Source organism: Macrobrachium rosenbergii, chromosome 55 (genome assembly GCF_040412425.1).
Source record: "Macrobrachium rosenbergii isolate ZJJX-2024 chromosome 55, ASM4041242v1, whole genome shotgun sequence".
Classification (NCBI taxonomy): Eukaryota; Metazoa; Arthropoda; class Malacostraca; order Decapoda; family Palaemonidae; genus Macrobrachium; species Macrobrachium rosenbergii.
In genome coordinates, this window is record NC_089795.1 from 43,989,299 (window position 1) to 44,008,025 (window position 18,727).

The following is an 18,727-nucleotide window of genomic DNA, read 5'->3' on the forward strand; positions in this document are numbered from 1 at the left end:
TATCCTAATTGCTTCATGCAACTCATATATTTGACTGTACATTTCTTGCATGTTATCAAAATACCACATGCTGAGTAACACTGATGAGCAGCTGAGAGCTCTGCTAGCAAAGGTAGTGACCAACAAGTGTTGGTCTCATGTTTGAGTTGAGTAACCATTTTGTTTTTGAGACATATAGTGTCACTACTCTGAAGGGATCGTCTCCAATGTTGAGACAATGAACTGGTATAAGAAGTGGATTAAAGGTACGTATGGGTAAAACTTCTGATATAAAATATGGTGAGATAGTATTGACACTGTTCAGGTTCCCCTTCTGATAAAAGATAATAGTTAAACAAGAGGGCCTGTATTTCTACATGAATACCTGCATAGCTACACGGTATACTGGTCAAAATTAGTGCACCACTGCCATAGAACAAACTCCCCAATTAGAAGTAATACTCACCTTCATCATCCTGGGCAATTTCTGATGCTTTCTCATGAGTATCCAACGAATCACTGTCTTCTTCAACTTTAGAAGAATCTTCTGGATCAGAATTTTCATTTTCAAAGAGCTTCAGGATTTCCATTTCTTTAAGTTGATTATCCAAAAGCTTTTCTAAAGTTTCCATTTCCTTCTTTGCCTGCAGAGCAAATATATGGTAATTACTTACATCAGCTGATAAACTGGTAAAAAATGCACTATTTACAAGTAAAAACTTATTCTCAGCAAAAACGACTGACCTCTGTCACCTAATATAATGTATCTTATTTTAAATGAAAAATATCAAATTACTATATTAACAAGAAAATAATTACAAAATATGCCAGTCCATCAAAACAATCATAACCAATTCTTTGAGTATAACCTTGAAAAGGTTTATAACTCACTCTGCAAGTACTGGGTAGTTGTTTCAAATGAATGTTCACTCATTTTGAATAATAAAAACAGGGAGAAAGTATTAGTAGAGATTGGTATCAGGCTACAACTACACTTTGAACAACCCAAAATCTTTCTCAACAGGCAATAATACCATTAAGATTCTACCATACTGAAAAGTGAGATATTAGTGGAAAGAGGTGCCAGAATAAGATTATCTTAAGCTAGGCCAGAAATCTTCCCTTGATAGTGGATACATCAAATCTGAATAAAGTCTGTAACTGTAAAATTCAACTGCACTGAAATTACAGCGTCACACAAATTATAATCTTCCATCATTTTTTTACCGTTGGCAACATGATACAATTTGCAACTGCTGAAGCTACAAACATCCTCCTTAAAAACACACCAAGATTTTTACAACTTAAAAGATAACTGATGTTCAGCTGAAAAATAAGCACTTCAGAAAAAAATAACACATGGAGGAAACATTAAGGGAAAATATTTGAGACTATGACACCTAAAATTTGGCACCTCCTTTATTTTTTGTTTATGGTTATCTGTTCATAAATCCTTACATCTACTATTTCTCTTTAACAAATGCATTTCCAGGCCTTATGGTTTACTAACTCCTATACAGTTTTTCCCATTGTCTGCTGTTCGGGGCAGAATTATACTCATGTTGTTGGTAGTTTATTTAAATAATTTTTATGGTGACCCATGTTACCAATCTTCACCCAGCAGTATTAGTAAACTGCTACATATCTGGGTCCCTTTGCTGTAGGTGAATCATGTACAAGAAGAATGAACCATACTTACAGGGAATACTTTCTAATAGGAATTACAACTGTCTCAAGCTTAAAAATATCAATCTTGATGAATCAATATGACGATTAATATCTAACACTAATGCGGATCAAATGCCACTCACAGAAGACAGCTTATTCTCTGCTTTGTCCAATGCATCCATAAAAGATGAGAAGGCAGTTTCAAATTTTTGTTCTTCCTCTTCCAACTCTTCATCATCCATTTCATGGTCAACATCCTACAAAACCAAAACAAACAACAGCATTTTAAAAAGTAGTATTAAATTTTGATATATAATAAAAAGTTCACTATTAAAATATCTTTAAAAATACAATATCTCATGCTGTAGTGATTGGACAGTGGTTTAATACTAACACTCCATACATATTCCTAAAGTATTTGTCTAAAATATTTATCTTTCCCGAGATATAAAAACTCATAAATATACATGCTTCACTTTGAAAGTAAGCTGTGAAACATAATGTCCAATAGTGATGTAACTGAACAACAGTATTTCACAGTTATGCTGTGGGTGAGCTATCACAAAAATGGAAAATCAAGCAAGAATTAAATGTGAAATAATTTCTTTCACATCACAGTACATGGAACAAGAACAAATGCCATTCATGCAACCAAAATTTGAAGAAGAAAGACAAAACTCAGGAGAGAGTAATGACAAACACAAAAGCAAAACTTATTACTAAAGTGTGATTTAAGAAATTGCTAAGGCTCAATACTGTTTCTTCTACATCAGACATTCTCATTCTTGGTCTGAGAAATTTGAAGGCTAGCAAGGTTCTTCCTATAAGAAAGCAAATACCAAGAAAGATGGCTCCATGTGAAATCCTACAGTGAAACTTGTTTCCATGCTTCAACAGGAATCCTCATCAAGTTTCATTCAATTAGCAAAACATACACTTTGGATCTGTGACAATTAACATTAATTTCATTTTCTACATGGGCACAGAGTAAACACTGGTCACATCTACATGACCAATTTTGCCCAGTACAGGTCAAAACGAATCTCTTACTGACCCTTGCAATTCAGCATCCAGCTGCTTATTAACAAACAAGTAAGCTCAGGGTCTAGAGGTTGTAATGGACGCAACTATAATTAAGCAACTTATCTAATAAGTGAAGAAACTTTGTTGTTACTGGATGCCAGAGTTTTACCATGGGCATCCGAGATTCAACATCTTTTGGGAAGGCATCAACCCTTCATCTGATTTAGAAAGACACCTAGTTGACTGCAGCAATTTACAGCCACCAGCACAATAAACAGTAAAGCAGATTCTCTGGATGGGTGAACCCTGTTGATCTAAAGTCTCACAAGTTCATAGAAGGGACATGCATTAACTGTTCTGATAGTTCCTGCTGCACATTTGGATATTGAACTTTTGCTGCTTGAGGATCGTACATCAATGGGCAATATTTTTGGAGTTTGTGGTTCATCACATATCTAACAAGCTGTAAGCACATTTCAGGATGTATAAAACATTCCAACAGAATTTTTTTTTCAGCTGCAATTGTCTGATATATTCCTTTTCCATGGTACAAACCAAAAGACTACAATAATGTCACTCTCTTCTGGTTAACTGAGGATCTTCAACATTGCATCATACAGGACATAGTTGAGTCCTACTTGGTCTCTGTCTTAACATACAAAATAGGCAAATTAAAGTAATGGCTTATAATTTATACTAACACCTAAATGGTTGGTAACTTGTATCAAGACTTTCATCCTAATAAGAACACAGTAATTAAAATAACACAATTTAGTGCAGAAACAATAAACACGAGTACAGTGCAGTAATGCAAATACGAAAATGATAATAACTCGTACCTTTCTCATCAACTTCCTAGTCCATTCCTTCACTTCTTTCTCTAGCTGCTTAATTTGGCCTTCCTTCATGTTGTTAACCATGTGATTAATCTCCTCAATCATTCCATCATCCACTTCTTTCCTCTCCTCCTTCAAAATATCAGCAAAATAACTGTAAGTTCAACACAGTATATGTCACATGGCTAACATCTCAGTTTATGATTACAGCATATTAGTATCTCTGAACAATGTGGGATGGATGCATGATGCAATATTAATCTTCCTCTTGAAATTCTAGCATTCTTGGTTTTATGTAGTTTGTCTACATTATCTCCTGACCATAATAAAGACAACTCTGCTTAATAGATAATGTAGCAGAAATCCTACACTAGAAGACTTAAAGTCATCAGTATAAACTATACCGAGTAAACCCTTGCACCTAAACAGCTGAGATGTTCAAGAATAAAACGCATAATTTTATCAATAGTACAGACAGGAACAAGTTAAAAAATTACGCACAAATCTAGAAATCCTAACTTTCAGATTTATTAACCCCACTGGCTGACTGACTCTAAATGGAAAAGATGGAGAACAGTTATTTATGGAGATGTCTCTTTTTGGGGGGTTACTTAAACTGTAGCTGCATTGCATCCCCCAAAGTTTCAAAACTGTGAAGAGACAGTAATGGTTCACTGCTTTTATCCTGAAAATAATTACTTGGGAAGGATTTACAAGCAGTGGTACAAATTTTAAGTCCTTCATTATGAATAAAAAAGACTGTACTGAGAATTCTTGGAATTCAGTGGCATGTAATACATCTGATCTTGTGGGTAGTACAGTATTTGAATACCTGTAAGTGGTATCAAAATTTTTTTTGAACATCAAAGAAAATGGCTATGGTTACCTAACTGTTTATGATCTATATGAATATTATACGAGAGGGTCATCTCAGCTAATGTTCTGTTATTTTTAGATTCAAATTCAGTCACCAGTTTCAGTAGAATTTTAGGCTTGATATACTAGGTCATTCTTGCATTAACCATTTTTACAAGTACTACAGTACTTTGCACAAATATCTGGATTAATGAATACTTTACAGAACTGTACTATATTGTATTAACCTGTTAAGCGTCACCAACAGCATATCTCGGTTGCCTGCAACCCATATAACACTGTCTTCTACGGAGTAACGTGTTCTCCCTCTTTTAAGCCTGATGTCACACTGATCAAGCTCAGAAATACACTTTACTCTTATACGAATTGTAGGAACATCATTTGGTAACTGATGATGACTATAAGACTCCTCGGAGTAGCAGCTCAAAAGCCTCTAACACAGACTGAATAAGATTTATCTGATTCTGAATAAAATGACATTTTTGTAATAAAATAAAGTTTTATATATACAGGCAGTTCCCGGTTTATGACGGGGGTTCCATTTTTACGCTGCGTTGTAAACTGAAAATCGTCGTAAACCAAAAAATTGTTGCAAGTCGACAAAAATCCTAAGAAAATCTTACTTTTAATGCATTGGGTGTATAGAAAATGATGTAAACTGCATTTTTATTGAGTTTTTCATTAAAAAACCCTCCAAATTTTTATTATTCTGCCGTTATTTCTTCCATCGGATCGGCATACGACGCATCATAACTCTGGAACATGCATCGTAAACCGGGAAATAATTTCTGATGCATATATTTGAAAAGCGTCGTAACCTCGGAACGTCGTAAGCCGGACCATCGTAAACCGGGGACTGCCTGTACTTACCAAGTAATGACATAGCTAACGTTTCTAGTATCGGCAGCTAAAATTTGAAACTCACGGTAGCGATTCTTTTGTTCTGGTGTAGGTGACTAACCCCGCCCACTTTCGGGGAAGAAGAGGAACAACCGAGCAAATTGCTTCAATTTGTTTATAATATTATGTCCATGCGAGGGGAGGAGGGAGGGCTCCCATCCTGTAATTACTTGGTAAGTATACTGTATATAAAACTTTATTTTATTTATTATAAAAATGTCATTTTTATATAAGTGACTTACCAAGTAATTACATAGCTGATTCCACATTGACAGGAGGTAGGATACATGGACTACTCCACCCCAAAACATTATGTAAAATGTAATGAATTTGAGAATAGAAAATTTGCTAGCATTGGGGCAATGCCTGCTGTTTCCTTACCTGGTAAGACAGCTGCTGCAGGAAGATACTGCCTCTGGTTGGCACTCATCTTACTCAGTAGAGTCGAGGGAGCATGGCCCTGGATCACCTAATACATCAGTGGGAGACTTACAGAGAGGGACATCACCAAATGCTAGTAAGGTATACAAAAATGCCCCTGCCCAGGGCGGAGTACTGAAACAAGACAACCTACACCAAAAGAATTGAAATATACCATCACCCAACCATTAAAAACTGGAGGGTATCCAAGTACATAGCACCCCCCGAAATGTGGAAGGGATGCTTCCTACATTCCCTCCCCAAACACCATGCCAGCCACCGACAAGGACCCAAAGTACTGCATTCACTAAAAACTGTTCTACGTCCCTTAAATAATGGGATGCAAATACTGATTTACATCTCTAATACGTTGCTTGGAGAATGTCTGACAATGATAATTATGTTTAAACACTATGGACGTAGCCCGTGCCCTGGTTTCATTTGATTCAACCTTCAGAGAAGGTAAAAGCTCTTCTGCTTGAGTGTGGGCTTCTCTAATGGACTCTCTTAGGAAAAAAGAGAGAGCATTCTCCGTAAGAGGACATGAAGGATCTCTGACCGAAGTCCACAAATTACTTGAGGGCCCCCTTAACTTCTCTGTCTTCTTCAGGTAAAACTTTAAAGCCGTTACAGGGCAAAGAGCTCTTTCTTCCTCCTCAGGTCCTAGAATTTCCCCTAAATTCTTGACCTTAAAACATCAAGGCCAGGGCTTACACAGATTCTTGTTCTTAGTGAGAAATCCCAGTGTATAGAAAAAGATCATATCTACTCCAGAGAAGCCGATCCTTCTATCTATGGCCTGTATCTCACTAACCCTCTTAGCTGTCACCAAGGCTACCAGGAAGAGGGTCTTCTTGGTCAGATTCCTCAGCGAAGTGGTGCTGATAGGCTCGAAAGGTGGTCCAGGCAATCGTTTCAAGACCATGTCTAGGTTCCAAGATACAGGTTCTGCATTCTTTTGCTTACTTGTATCAAAAGATTTTATTAAATCAGAGAGATCCTGATTCGAGGATATGTCAAGGCCTCTGAGCCTCAAGACTGAGCTAAGTATGGCCCTTAGCCCTTTATAGTCGAAGAGACCAAACCTCTGAGGTATAAAAGGAAATCTGCAATCTCCATCAGAGTTGTTTTAGTAGAAGAGATTTCATTCTTTCTGCACCAAGTGCAGAAAATGGACCACTTGTTCTGGTAAAAGCTGCAGGAAGATTGATGTCTGCATTTTGAGATAGCTTCTCCAGCTGCTCCTGAAAAACCCTTAGCTCTGAGGAACCTCTTGACAGTTTGTACCCTGTCAGAGCTAGAGTAGGCAATCCTTGATGAAATCTTCTGACATGGGGTTGTCTGAGAAGACTGTGTCTTTGAGGGAGCAGTCTTGGAAAGTCTACCAGAAATCCCATGAGGTCCAGAAACCATTCCTTTAGGGGCCAAAATGGAGCAATCATTATCATCGACACATTCTGGTAGGACTGGAATTTGTTCAATACCTCTCGTATCATTCAGAAGGGAGGGAAGGCATATAGCTCCTTGCTGGACCAGTCCTGAAGCATTGCGTCTGTTACCCAAGCCAATGGATCTGGGACTGGTGAACAAAAAAGAGGGAGATGATGGTTTATGAACATCACAAAGAGGTCCAGAGTCGGCCTTCCCCACAGTCTCCACAGGAGAGTCTACTCTGTGGGAATGATGACTGCCTCGGCTCATCTGGTCTGCTCGTACATTCAGCTTTCCCAGGATGGATCTTGTCAGAATTCTCATCTGGTTCTGGTTGGCCCAGAGACGCAGATCCCTTGCTGCTTTGCACAGACAGAAGGAATGTGTTCCTCCCTGCTTTCTTATGTATGACAAGGCTGTTGTGTTGTCTGAATGAACTGCTTTGGTTCTGTCGTACACCTCTAAGGCCATGGCTTGAAGACCCAAGCGAACAGCCTTTAGTTCCCTCACATTTATGTGCAGTTCCTTTTGATCTTGCAAGTCCCAGAGACTTCACGGTCTCCCAGGAGAGCTCCCCAGCCAAAGTCTGATGCGCTGGCAAAGAAGCTTAGGTCAGGGTTCTGAGGTGAAAGTGACTTCCCTTCTAACAACCTGCTTTCTGACCTCCACCAAAGCAGGTGTTTCTTGATGTTCTGAGTCACCGTAAACACAAAAGAGTCTGGATGCCTTATTCTGTCCCAGCTGGCTCTGAGAAAGAACTGCAGTACTCTCATATGAAGCCTCCCCAGGGAAACAAACTGTTCTATTCAGGCCAATGTCTCGAGGAGACTCATCCATTTGTTGGCTGAGCAGCTCTGAAGGGAGAGAAATTCGTCTATCGTACAGAGACAGGGCTCCACTCTCTTTGGGGCTGGAAAAATCCGAAAAGAAGAGAGTTCAGAGTCATCCCCAAATAAACTATTTCATTTGAAGGAACCAGCTGGGACTTCTGATGATTGATCAACAATCCTAAATCCTGGGTTAACGGAAAAGTTTTCGAAAGATCCTCCATGCATTGTTCTTTTGTTGGGGAGCGAAGGAGCCAATCGTCTAAGTAAAGTGAGATGTTTATCCCAATGAGATGAAGCCAAGATGCTGGGAAGGGGGCACAGTAAGAACCTGCGTAAAAGCTTGAGGGGCCATTGTTAGTCTGAAACATAGAGTTCGAAATTGGAAGATTTGGTCCTAATATACAAATCTTAGGTACTTCCTTGAATCTGGAGGTACAGGGATGTGGAAGTATGCATCTTGCATATATATTGAGACCATCCAGTCTCCCTGACGAATAGCAGCAAAAACGGAACGATTTGTCTCCATGCAAAACTTTGTCTTTAGAACGAAACCGTTCAGTGCACTTACATCTAGGACCAGTCCCCATCCTCCTGCTGCCTTGGGGACTACAAACAGTCAATTGAAGAACCTGAGCTTGGATCTGTGACTACCTCTATTGCCCTCTTCTTGAGGAGGGAGTGTACTTCCTCTGTGAGAGCTGAAAACCTCTTTGAGCCTAAGGAGTAGGCAGTCAAGCTGATGGGCTTCTTGACTAATGGAGGTCGATCTGTGAACGGGATTGTGTAGCCAAACCTGAGGACTTCCACTACCTATTTCTCTTTCCAACTCTCCCAAAAGAGAAGCCTGGCACCTACTGGGGCATGAAGGACACTGGGTTCATTTCTTGGCTTGAAGACTTGGATGACGATTTTTTTATTAATCGAGGGGTAAGACGCACATTCGTATGACCTCTTGGTTGAGCCCCTCGCTTGTTCTCATGAAAGGGAAAAGGTTGCAGAGGAGAGGATGTCTTGGAGCTAAAAGGTGGAAGCCCCTTAGGACTCCTTGAGGAATGTACCAAAAGATCCTACATCGACTTCTTTTGTAAAGCAGAAGCAATATTATTCACCACTGACTGCGGGAACAAAAATTCACCTACCAGAGGTGAGAAGAGCAAGGCAGATTTCTGAGCTGTGGTGACTCCCTTCAAGGTGTAAGAGCAGCAAAGGTCCCTATTCTTTAAAACCCCCCTGGCATAGGGAGAGGCCAATTCACTAAAACCATCTCTAATTATCCGCAAAGGAGAGGACCCAAGAAGACCTGAAGATAAATCCGACAGTACAGTATGGTGTTCCTGAATCTTACGAGCTAGAGAGCCCACTGCCCAGCCTAAAAAGCTGACCACTTCAAAAATCTTACAAGTTCTTCAACAAATGGTCGAGCTCAGCTGCGGAGAACATTATCTTAGCTGGTGAAAAGGCTGACCTACAGGAAGAGTCAATCAGACTGGAGAAGTCCCCCCTGGGAGGAAGCAGGGACCCCCCAAGGAAGGAGCTTCTCTGGTGGCATAACACTGGTATCTTCTGTTCAGCAGCCTTGTAGGGGGGATAACTGAAACGAGCCTTCCCTTTCTCCCTTTTATCCAAAAGCCAAGTATCAACTTCGCTTAGTGCTTTCTTTGCAGAGGTGGAGAGCACCATCTTAGGTTGCTTAGAGATCTCGCTAGGAATACCACTCCTCTGAAAGGCTGACGCAGGCAAAGACAGAGCAGCTGGAGAGATAAAGGTGGGAAAGCTGCGTAAAAGAAACCGCAACAGAAGATGGAGAATCTTCCTCTGGCTCCTTATCCACATCAACCTCAACCAATGACACCAGAGACAACGAAAAATCTTTAGCAGGTTTCACAGACGAAGAAGGTTTCTTTAAAAACCCTAAAATGTCATCTAGACTGCTGAATGGGGACACGAGATGGATCCAAACACAACAACATTGAAGCCTGCTGCAAAAGAGAAGGTGCTATTACTGACTGGGCTGGTGGTGAGCGCTTAGAAGAGGAGCCAGGATAATCAGACGACACTACATGATGAAGACTCTCCGAGAGAGCTGGCACTAATGGGCGCTCAGAAGCTTCTGGCTGCTTGACAGTCGCTTGAGAGACACTGGACGCTCTGGTACCAAAGAACGCTTGGGCGTGGGCGCTACTGAGCTCTCGGGAGCTAATGGGAGATCAGAAGCTGCTGTGCTAACTGTGCCAAATGATGCCACTAGATGCTTGCATCTTGAAACATTGGGAGAAGATTCAGGAAATAAGCGCTCTGACACTGCATCAGCGAACGTTGGGAGAAGGATCAGGGGAAAAGCACTCCAGGCTATTACAAAACCTGCAGGATGGCAGCGACTCCTTCACCTTCTTGCATGGAACCTGAGGAGAACGAGACACCTCCGCCACAGACCTTTTTAATGGTCTTGGCACGTCACTGAAGCGCCATTGGCGCCTCTGCTCAAGGTTGGAAGCCTCTGAGCTAGAAGAAAGACGTGAGCCTCCGGAAAGACGCCTTTCCAATGGCTGTCATGCACTGTCGTCACCTGGGACTTTATAACAGGTGCGACTGAGGGGCCGACTACCTGTGGGCAGACCCCACCGACCTCCCTTGGGCCTCTGGTATGGCTTCTCCCAGGTTTAGGGGAGTATGCCAGGGACCTTCACCTAGGAGGATCGGCAGGACGGGCAGCCAGCTCCTCCACTAACACTTCACTACTGTCACTCTATCAAGGAACAGATTGAAGCCCCTAATGAATCACTGTGTTCACTAGTAACTCGAACTCCAGACTGGCAATGGTAATTAGGGTTGGCAGTGAGAGAGCTGGGTAAAGGATCAGGTGGTGCAACTGAAGAGGAGGAAATGGGAGAAATTACAAGTAAAGATACAATAGGAACATCTATAGAAGATCTCGCAGATCCCTGACTAGCTACAGTCTTGTTATGCTTAATGGTTGCTTTTCTATCCCTCTCCAGCTTCAATAGATGGGAACTCAAAGTCTTCCACTGTTTTGGGTCCCAACGCTCACAGTCAGTACAGTATATACATGGTTTATCTATTGAGCAAACCTGACCCCTGCAAGTCATGCGCAAAGTATGAGAATCATATTTAGCAGAGGTTAATCTCGTACTACATCCTTTATTGCAATACCGAGTACTAGTAGTACTAAACGAGTCAAGAACAAAGTAGAGTCACAATCAAGAAGTCAAATCCGTGAATTTCCAAGGTTTTAATAAAAAACCTAGCTAACTATTTGCCGAAAGGCTACCGAAAGCAGAAATACTTCACTGATCAAGATACATCCAGAAAACCAGCAAAGTATTGAGTCTCTCTCTTCCTGAAAGGGCGTTAGTCACCTCACATCAAACAAAAGAATCGCCACTATGAGTTTCAAATTTTAGCCGCCGATACCAGAAACATCAGCCATGCAATTACTTGATGTCACTTACATAAAACCATAAGGTTAGATTCATCGCGATCGCCAAGGACTGACAGTAACCTGGATATGGAGGAGTCCCTTTACTTTTCATTCACCTAAGCTGTGAAATTTATTGTTCAGGATAAGGGAAACCCTGTGGAGTTTTTTATAGTATTTTTTTTTTATGACTATGTCATGGAGGACACCATAACAATAATGAGCAGGTTTGCCAGCCAGTTTCTAAATGTATATAGAAAGTTCACCTACAATATCATGTGCAGTAAAATGTTATGAAACAAATGTAAATGAAATGAAACCATCCATTGGTCTACTCGCTCTGTTTCAGGAAATGGCATACGCAAGAATAATTTTTTAATTTTTATGTTTCAAGCTTGTAATCTTTAGGATATAAAAATGAAAAATAAATTCTTTCATCTTTTCTTATTCTACATTGTTTATTATGCTAACCTGTTTAAATTCTTTCATCTTTTCTTATTCTACATAGTTTATTATGCTAACATGTTTATGCAAAAAACATTATCAATGTAATAAAAAAGAACACATATAAACACATAAAAATCGGCAGACAAATGAACGCTCTGCCAGCAAGAAAATATGACAATACAGGAGCAGCGACATCTCCCATAAGTGATGCTTAACAGGTTAAGGCACAACAACATAAAAAGAAAATAATGCATTATCAGACACAACACCTTCCATACAGAAAATTTTAAAATCTGAATTAATCATTGATAATACTCACAGGCTTTAGGAACTTCTCTCCAAGTTGTTTTAACTTTTGATGAAGATTTGAAAAATGATCTTTATTTGTTGATTTTGAGGCCTGAGGCAAGGTTTCCAAGATCCGTTCATCTCCGTCTTCCAGGTCTTCTTCCTCATCATCATCCTCGTCATCATCATCTATCTCCTCCAACTCATCACCTTCTTTCAAATATGAATCTTCACTCTAGAAAGCAAGATGACTAAATAGTAGTAGTAGAAATTGTCAATCAAACACAGAATCCCGTTCATGCTTCTAGGTAAACAGGCGGTCATACTTACCAGGTGGAGGATTTTAAGGGTCCCCATAAATACTGAAAGGCTTTTACTTCATATTATTTGTATGCTGATAAAATGAAAGAAAAAATGTTCTTTAATCAACTTTCACGAAGCTTACGTCATATATTCAGAATTTTTATTTCTGATTCTGACCGTCAATCCTTTTGTGGAATTATTACATTCTTATATAGTTCTAAACATTTAAAACTGTCTAATTACAAAGTAGGCATATATGATGCAACTGATACGAACAATCAATTAAAAAATGCTCATATTTTGTACTGCAACATACAGACAACCACTGCTATATGACTAGATTAAGTCCTTAAAAATAAATTGTTAGTTGACTGATTGGATACTGAAAGCATGACAACAAAGGTTTAATGGGAAAAATAACACAGGATTAGTCATAAAAGAGCCCCTAAACAACTTTACAGTACTTACTGCAATAGATGTATAGTACTGTAGATGTAATTATGCTTAAAATTATTGAAAGAAAAAATTACATGATGAAATATTAATGATAAGAAAATAAAAAACAAAGAAAATGACTGAACATTCACTGAAGTAAACCCTACTCTCAACTACACAGCACTTAAGTATCATCAGAAAACATACTGTACCCTATTGTAATCCCGAGACAAAATAAGTCAGTAAAAAGAAAACTGTATAAAGAATAAAAAGAAAACTGTATAAAGAATAAGAAGTAAAAAGAAAATTGTATAAAGAGTTATAAGAAATGAAAATAACAGTATTTGTTTATAACACGTCTAGCGTAGAGTAATCTAAGGTGAGCCTCTGTCAATTCATCTGAACTACACATAACATATCTGGTGTTGAGCAACTGTATAGATGTCTGTCTGTCTTCTCAGTTGCCCCTCTCTCTCTCTCTTTCAAAACTGTGTTTATGAACTTAAAAGAAATGTTATAATTATCAGTATATGCTACCTTTGTTGATAATGCAAAACATAAATAAAGAAATAAGTACTGTCTTCTTCATAATTTAGAGAACTTACACGAGTGCACAGTAGCTGTAATTTTCATGTGGATTTACATTACATTAATAATATTACAGTAAATTTTCAAGTACTGCAGCAATTAACTTTCTGATTAATGTAATTCACCCTTTTAATTATTTTAACATGCATAAAAGACAATACTGTATACTACAGTAAGGTAAAAAATATAAAAATGAATAAAAGGCAAATGGCTGTGAGTACTAACAACAATAATCTTTGTCTCCTTCCTCCAAATCAGGACATGCTAGGTTTTTTCACACAGTATATTTTGGATGTGAGTGGTGGTAGTAGTAGTAGTAATGTAAAATCTTTAGCCCGAGAAGATAACTGCAGTATGGCACACAGTAATTAAGAAATAAAAAAAAAAACACTGACCTCAAATTATCTGCTTTCTGTGCATATCAGGTACATTATTAGGATAGGTTTTTGCTAAGGTGCTTTTTTTAGATGTGAGGCCATTTCAGATAAATTTCTTGAATGAACAAGTCTTGTAAAATGATATTTTTATGATAAAATAAAAAAAGTTTGCAATACTACTTACCCGCAGATATACGACACGGTCTTCGCCAGCCTCCTCAGGAGACAGGAAGAGAAAATCTGATTAGAAAACGGGTTCGAATTCGCTTAATCAGATTTTCTTCCACCTGTCTCCTGAGGGGAGGCTACAATATTATCAGATATAGTCTGTTATGAGGGGCATGTACAAACTTTATTTTTATCATAAAATATCATTTTTGTACATGCAACTTACTCCACAGATATATACTTAGGCTGATTGGCACCCTTGGTGGAGGGTAAGAGACAGCTAATATTTAAAAACAGAAACAACATATGTTGTAGGATATAAAACCATGGTTCTTACCTGATTGGGCAGAAGATCATGGATACTGTCTATGAGTCTGCTTGCATCAAGAGCTTCAGCGAGGTTGTGACCTATGACTGACAGCCCTTCTGATCGTGTCAATGGGGGCTGACCCACTTTACATGACAGAGCCTTATTTTGATCGTGTCAATGGGGCTGACCCACTCTGACAGAGCCTTTACCTGTATCATATCAATGGGGGCTTATCCTTCTTGAAGATGACAGAGCTTTAGGGTATCAATAAACAACCAAGGAGCACAACAACCAATCCCACCACCTGACCAAAAACTAACCTTTTGTTAGTGTTACGAATTGAAAGGGGGCTTAACTTCCAACACCCCTCTTCCAATCGACCATAAAAACACATATCACATAGTATTAAAATCAACTAAATTAACTAAATTATGAAGGATTAGTTTCAGCTCCCTGTCCCAGCACCAACTAAAGATACGACGCCCCAGAGAGAAGTGACCTTATCATAGCACATTACTCTAACATCTCTCAAATAATGAGATGCAAAAGTCGAATTACATTCCAGTAAGTCGCCTATAAGAGCCTGGAGAGATAAACGACTTGTGAAAAGCCAATGATGTCATATGGCTCTCACCTCCTACGCGCTTCACTCTAAGGAGCTTGAGGTGCTCATCCTCACAAGACAGATGCGCTTCTCTGATGACATCTTTGATGAAAAAAGCTGAGCATTCTTTCAGAGATGGATCTACCAGGGTCTCTGACTGAGCACCAGAGACTCTCACTGTACCTCCTCCCAGCTGTTTCTTCCCGATCTAGGTAGAATTTAAGGCTCCCAACGGGACACAGAGTCCTCTCCAATCCTTGCCCTGTCACTGACAGTCCTTTCACCCTCAAAGCTTCTCGCCATGGCTTGAAGGGCTTCTCATTCTTCGCCAAAAGAAGGGCCTTGAAGGGCTTAAGCGCAGCTGAGTCCTTCTAAACCCAACCCTACCTTCCAAAGCCTGCACTCAAGCTTTACTCTTTAGCAGGGTAGCCAGAGCAAAGAGAAACAGTGACTCTGGTCAGATCCCCTGGCTGGCTTTTTGGGAGGTTCAAATTTCTGACATTAAAAACTTTAAAACAACATCTAAATCAACTGGGAGGCTTTCAGGTCTTGGTCTTAGACGCTTCCGACCTAACAGATCGTGGAGGTCTTTGTCTTCTGAAATATTCAGACCTCTGTGTTCCAGAATACTGAAGCCAAAGCATACTTCTGTATCCTTTGATCGTGAGGTACAGCGAAAGCTGCACTGCTCCTCAAGTAAAGCAGGAAGTCAGCGATGTCTGTCACAGAGGTATTGGAAGAGGATATCTTCTGGTCTTGCTCCATCTTCAAAAACCTCCACTTAGACTGGTAGACGCGCAAGGTTGAGGTTCTTCTGGCTCTGACAATAGCCTTGCAGCTCATGCCGAAAATCCGCTCGCTGACCAGTCCTTCTGAGAGTCTGAAGGCAGTCAGATTGAGAGCGGGAGATTCTTTGTGGAATCTTGGTCAAGGGCGCTGTCTGGAGAAGATTGCCCTGTGTCGCGATCTGGGAAAATCCATCATCCATTCCAGTACCTCTGAACCAATCTTGAGCTGGCCAAAACGGGCTTATCAGGGTTTCCTTTTGGCCTTCTGATGAAGCTTAACTTTCTTAACACTTCCCCAAGATCTTGAAGGAAAAGATATAAGTCGTTTATTCCGGATCACACCATGAGAAGACTGTCTATGTGCAACTGCCCGGTCTGAGATCGGAGAGCGTAAATTTCCTCCAGTCTATGCCCAATGTGTCGCAAAATAGATCTATTTAGTATATCTCGCCCTCCCCCAAAGGCTCCACAGCTTCTCGAAATCTCTCGAATGGAGCGCCCAGTTCAGGGGTAGGACTTGGTCCTTGCTTAACAGATCCGCCTCACATTCCTTTCCTGCACAAAACCTGGTGAGGAGTCTGATCTTCCTCTCCCCGCTCACAGCAACAAAGTCCTGCTGTTTCAGAAGTGGAGAAGGAATGTGTCCCTCCTGCTTCCTGATGCAAGCCAGGCTGTGGTAGTGTTGTCTCGAGTTTACCTGTACCATCGATCCTGTAACCTGTGGCCTCTAAATGGATGAGGGCTAGATGAACCATGACAGTTCCTTTTCTTGTTGATGTGCCAGGTCACCTGTCTCTTCCAGGTGCTGACACTTCTTCCCTTCGACCCCCAGCGTTGCTCCCCATCCCGACCTGAGGCGCCTGAAAACAAACACTAGGCGAGGGCCCGCAACTGAAGAGGCAATCCTTGGTTTAATTCTTGAGGGTCCAACCACCAACGGAGATCCCTTTACCCTGTCCGATATATCTGAATGAAGCTGACAAATCTGAGATCTTGATTCCAATTCTCCTCAGGTAGAATTGAAGGGGTCTTAGTGAAGTCTTCTAAGGAAACGAACTGGTTCCAGAGAGAAAGGGGTCCCCAGCAGACTCATCCATCTCCCTCGCTGAACAATGTTCTTTCTAGAAGACAGTCAACTTCTAGGCAGCGAATCTCTTTTTTCTCGGGATGGAAATGCTTGAAAATCCCGAGAATCCATCCAATCCCCAGGTAGACAAATGCCTGCTGAGGAATCATCTGGGACTTTCCGAACAGGTTTATTAACAGTCCTAGGGACTGGGTCATCTTTAGTGTAATTGATAAGTACTTCAGACAGAGATCCTTTGATTGCGCCAATCAGCCAGTCGTCAGATAGAGTGAGATTCTTATTTCTCCAGATGTAGCCAGTGAGCTACATTCCTCAGAATGCCCTGGAACACTTGGGGCTGAAAAAAGACCTCCCCAAGAAGGGGGCCCTGAACTGGAAACGCCCTGAACCATGAACCTCAGGTATTTATTTCTCAAGAGGGATGAATGGGCACGTGGGAAATATGTTTTGAAGGTCCAGGGACACCATCCAATCCCCTGACGAAGAGCAGACAGAACCAAGAGGTCGCTCCATTGTGAACTTCATTCTGATAACAAAGAAGTTCAGGCGCTTTACATCCAGTACCGCCTTCACCCCGAAGATTTCACCAGAAACAGCAGCAGATTGTAAAACTTGTTTCCGGAATGGGAGCTTGAACCGGTTCTATGACCTCCTTTACCAGCATCTGGTCTACTGTTTGTAGAAGGGCCTGGTTCCTGACAGATCCTGTACTGGCTGATAACTCCCTTGAGAGTTGTCATGGAGGTCTCCTCCCCTGAAGGGGATGAGATATCCTCTTCTTTAGAATAGAGAGGACCAGTCATCCGCCTCTCTGTGCCCAGACTTCTCAAAATCTCGCAGTCTGGCACCCACTGTTGTCTGGAGGACTGCTGGAACATTTGGTCTTTGCTGGACGGAGGAAGACCTTCCTTTCCCTCTCCCTTCGACCGAAAAAGAGACTCTGAAGAAGGGCCCCCGAAAGGGCTCCTGAAAGGGCACCTTTCCTCCTTCTTGTAGCAAAAGGAACAGCAGGCCCCATCCTCTCCTAGAAGACTGGGGCAAGATCCTGCAAGCTTTCTCCAATAAGGAGCGAGAAATCTCCTTAACTGTCTCCCCAGGAAAGATGGCTTGACAGAGGAGTATGTAACAGAGAGGACCTCTGGAGTGAGACACTGATTTAGTTAGGAAGAAAGCTGAAACTGACGACTTTTCTTGAGAATTCCAGCCCAACAAGGCAGCGATTTCGGTAGAAGCCGCCTCTCACCGCTTTGTCCAAACAGGACAAAACGCTGACAAAATCCTCCATGCTGAGGAATTGGGTCCCAAGGGCCCCTGGCCAACGCCCCAAGGGACCAATCCATAAAATTAAAGACCTCCAAAATCCTAAAAAGGCCCTTAAGGAGATGGTCCAGCTCACACATTCCCTGTCGCTCTTCGCAAGGAAAGAAAGCTCTTCTGAAGAGTCCACAGCGACTTTAAAGTCAGCATCTCGCCATGAGGGGGGAGACTCTAACCTCATCGGTTCCTGTCTCATACCAAATCCCAGACTTCCTCGAGAGCCTAGAAGGAGGAAAGGAGAAAACAGTCTTGCTCCGCTTCTTTTCTTCGACTGCATCCACTCTCTGGAAGCCCAATGCCTTCTTCATAGAAATAGTAGGGCTTTATCCTCACAAATGAGGAGGCTTTCGACGACTTGGTACTTGCCCATAAGGACCCAGGAGAAGGAGGGGCAGCATGGCTGAAGAGAGTCCCAAACTCCTGAACCAAACAAAGAGCTAGTCTCTTGTAGTCCTAGATCCCAGCGCCTTGGGATTCCATCCCTCTGAAACGCCCTCCAAAGGAGCAGCCGAGAAGAAAGCTTGAAGGAAGAGAGCGCCTATCAGGAGAAGAATGCTTAAGGAGAAGGCTCTGCCCACCAAGAGCGCCTACCAGGAAAGCGCCTGTTGCCAGTTTG

The 18,727-nt window shown here is 41.2% G+C and overlaps 1 protein-coding gene across 5 annotated transcripts in view; it reads right to left on the bottom strand.

Moving 5' to 3' along the window:
• The window catches only part of LOC136835201 (protein OS-9-like), a 103,083-nt gene that overhangs the window by 41,463 nt on the left and 42,893 nt on the right, over nt 1-18,727 (bottom strand). For 4 of the 5 annotated variants that reach the window (XM_067098432.1, XM_067098431.1, XM_067098430.1 and 1 more), the window contains exons 8-11: nt 12,166-12,369; nt 3,510-3,638; nt 1,791-1,904; nt 446-623 (exon numbers count right to left, since the gene is read on the bottom strand). In XM_067098432.1, the coding sequence (XP_066954533.1) occupies nt 446-623; nt 1,791-1,904; nt 3,510-3,638; nt 12,166-12,369 (625 nt within the window). The remainder of the gene's footprint in view (nt 1-445; nt 624-1,790; nt 1,905-3,509; nt 3,639-12,165; nt 12,370-18,727) is intronic. The other variant, XM_067098433.1, reaches the window with a different exon arrangement.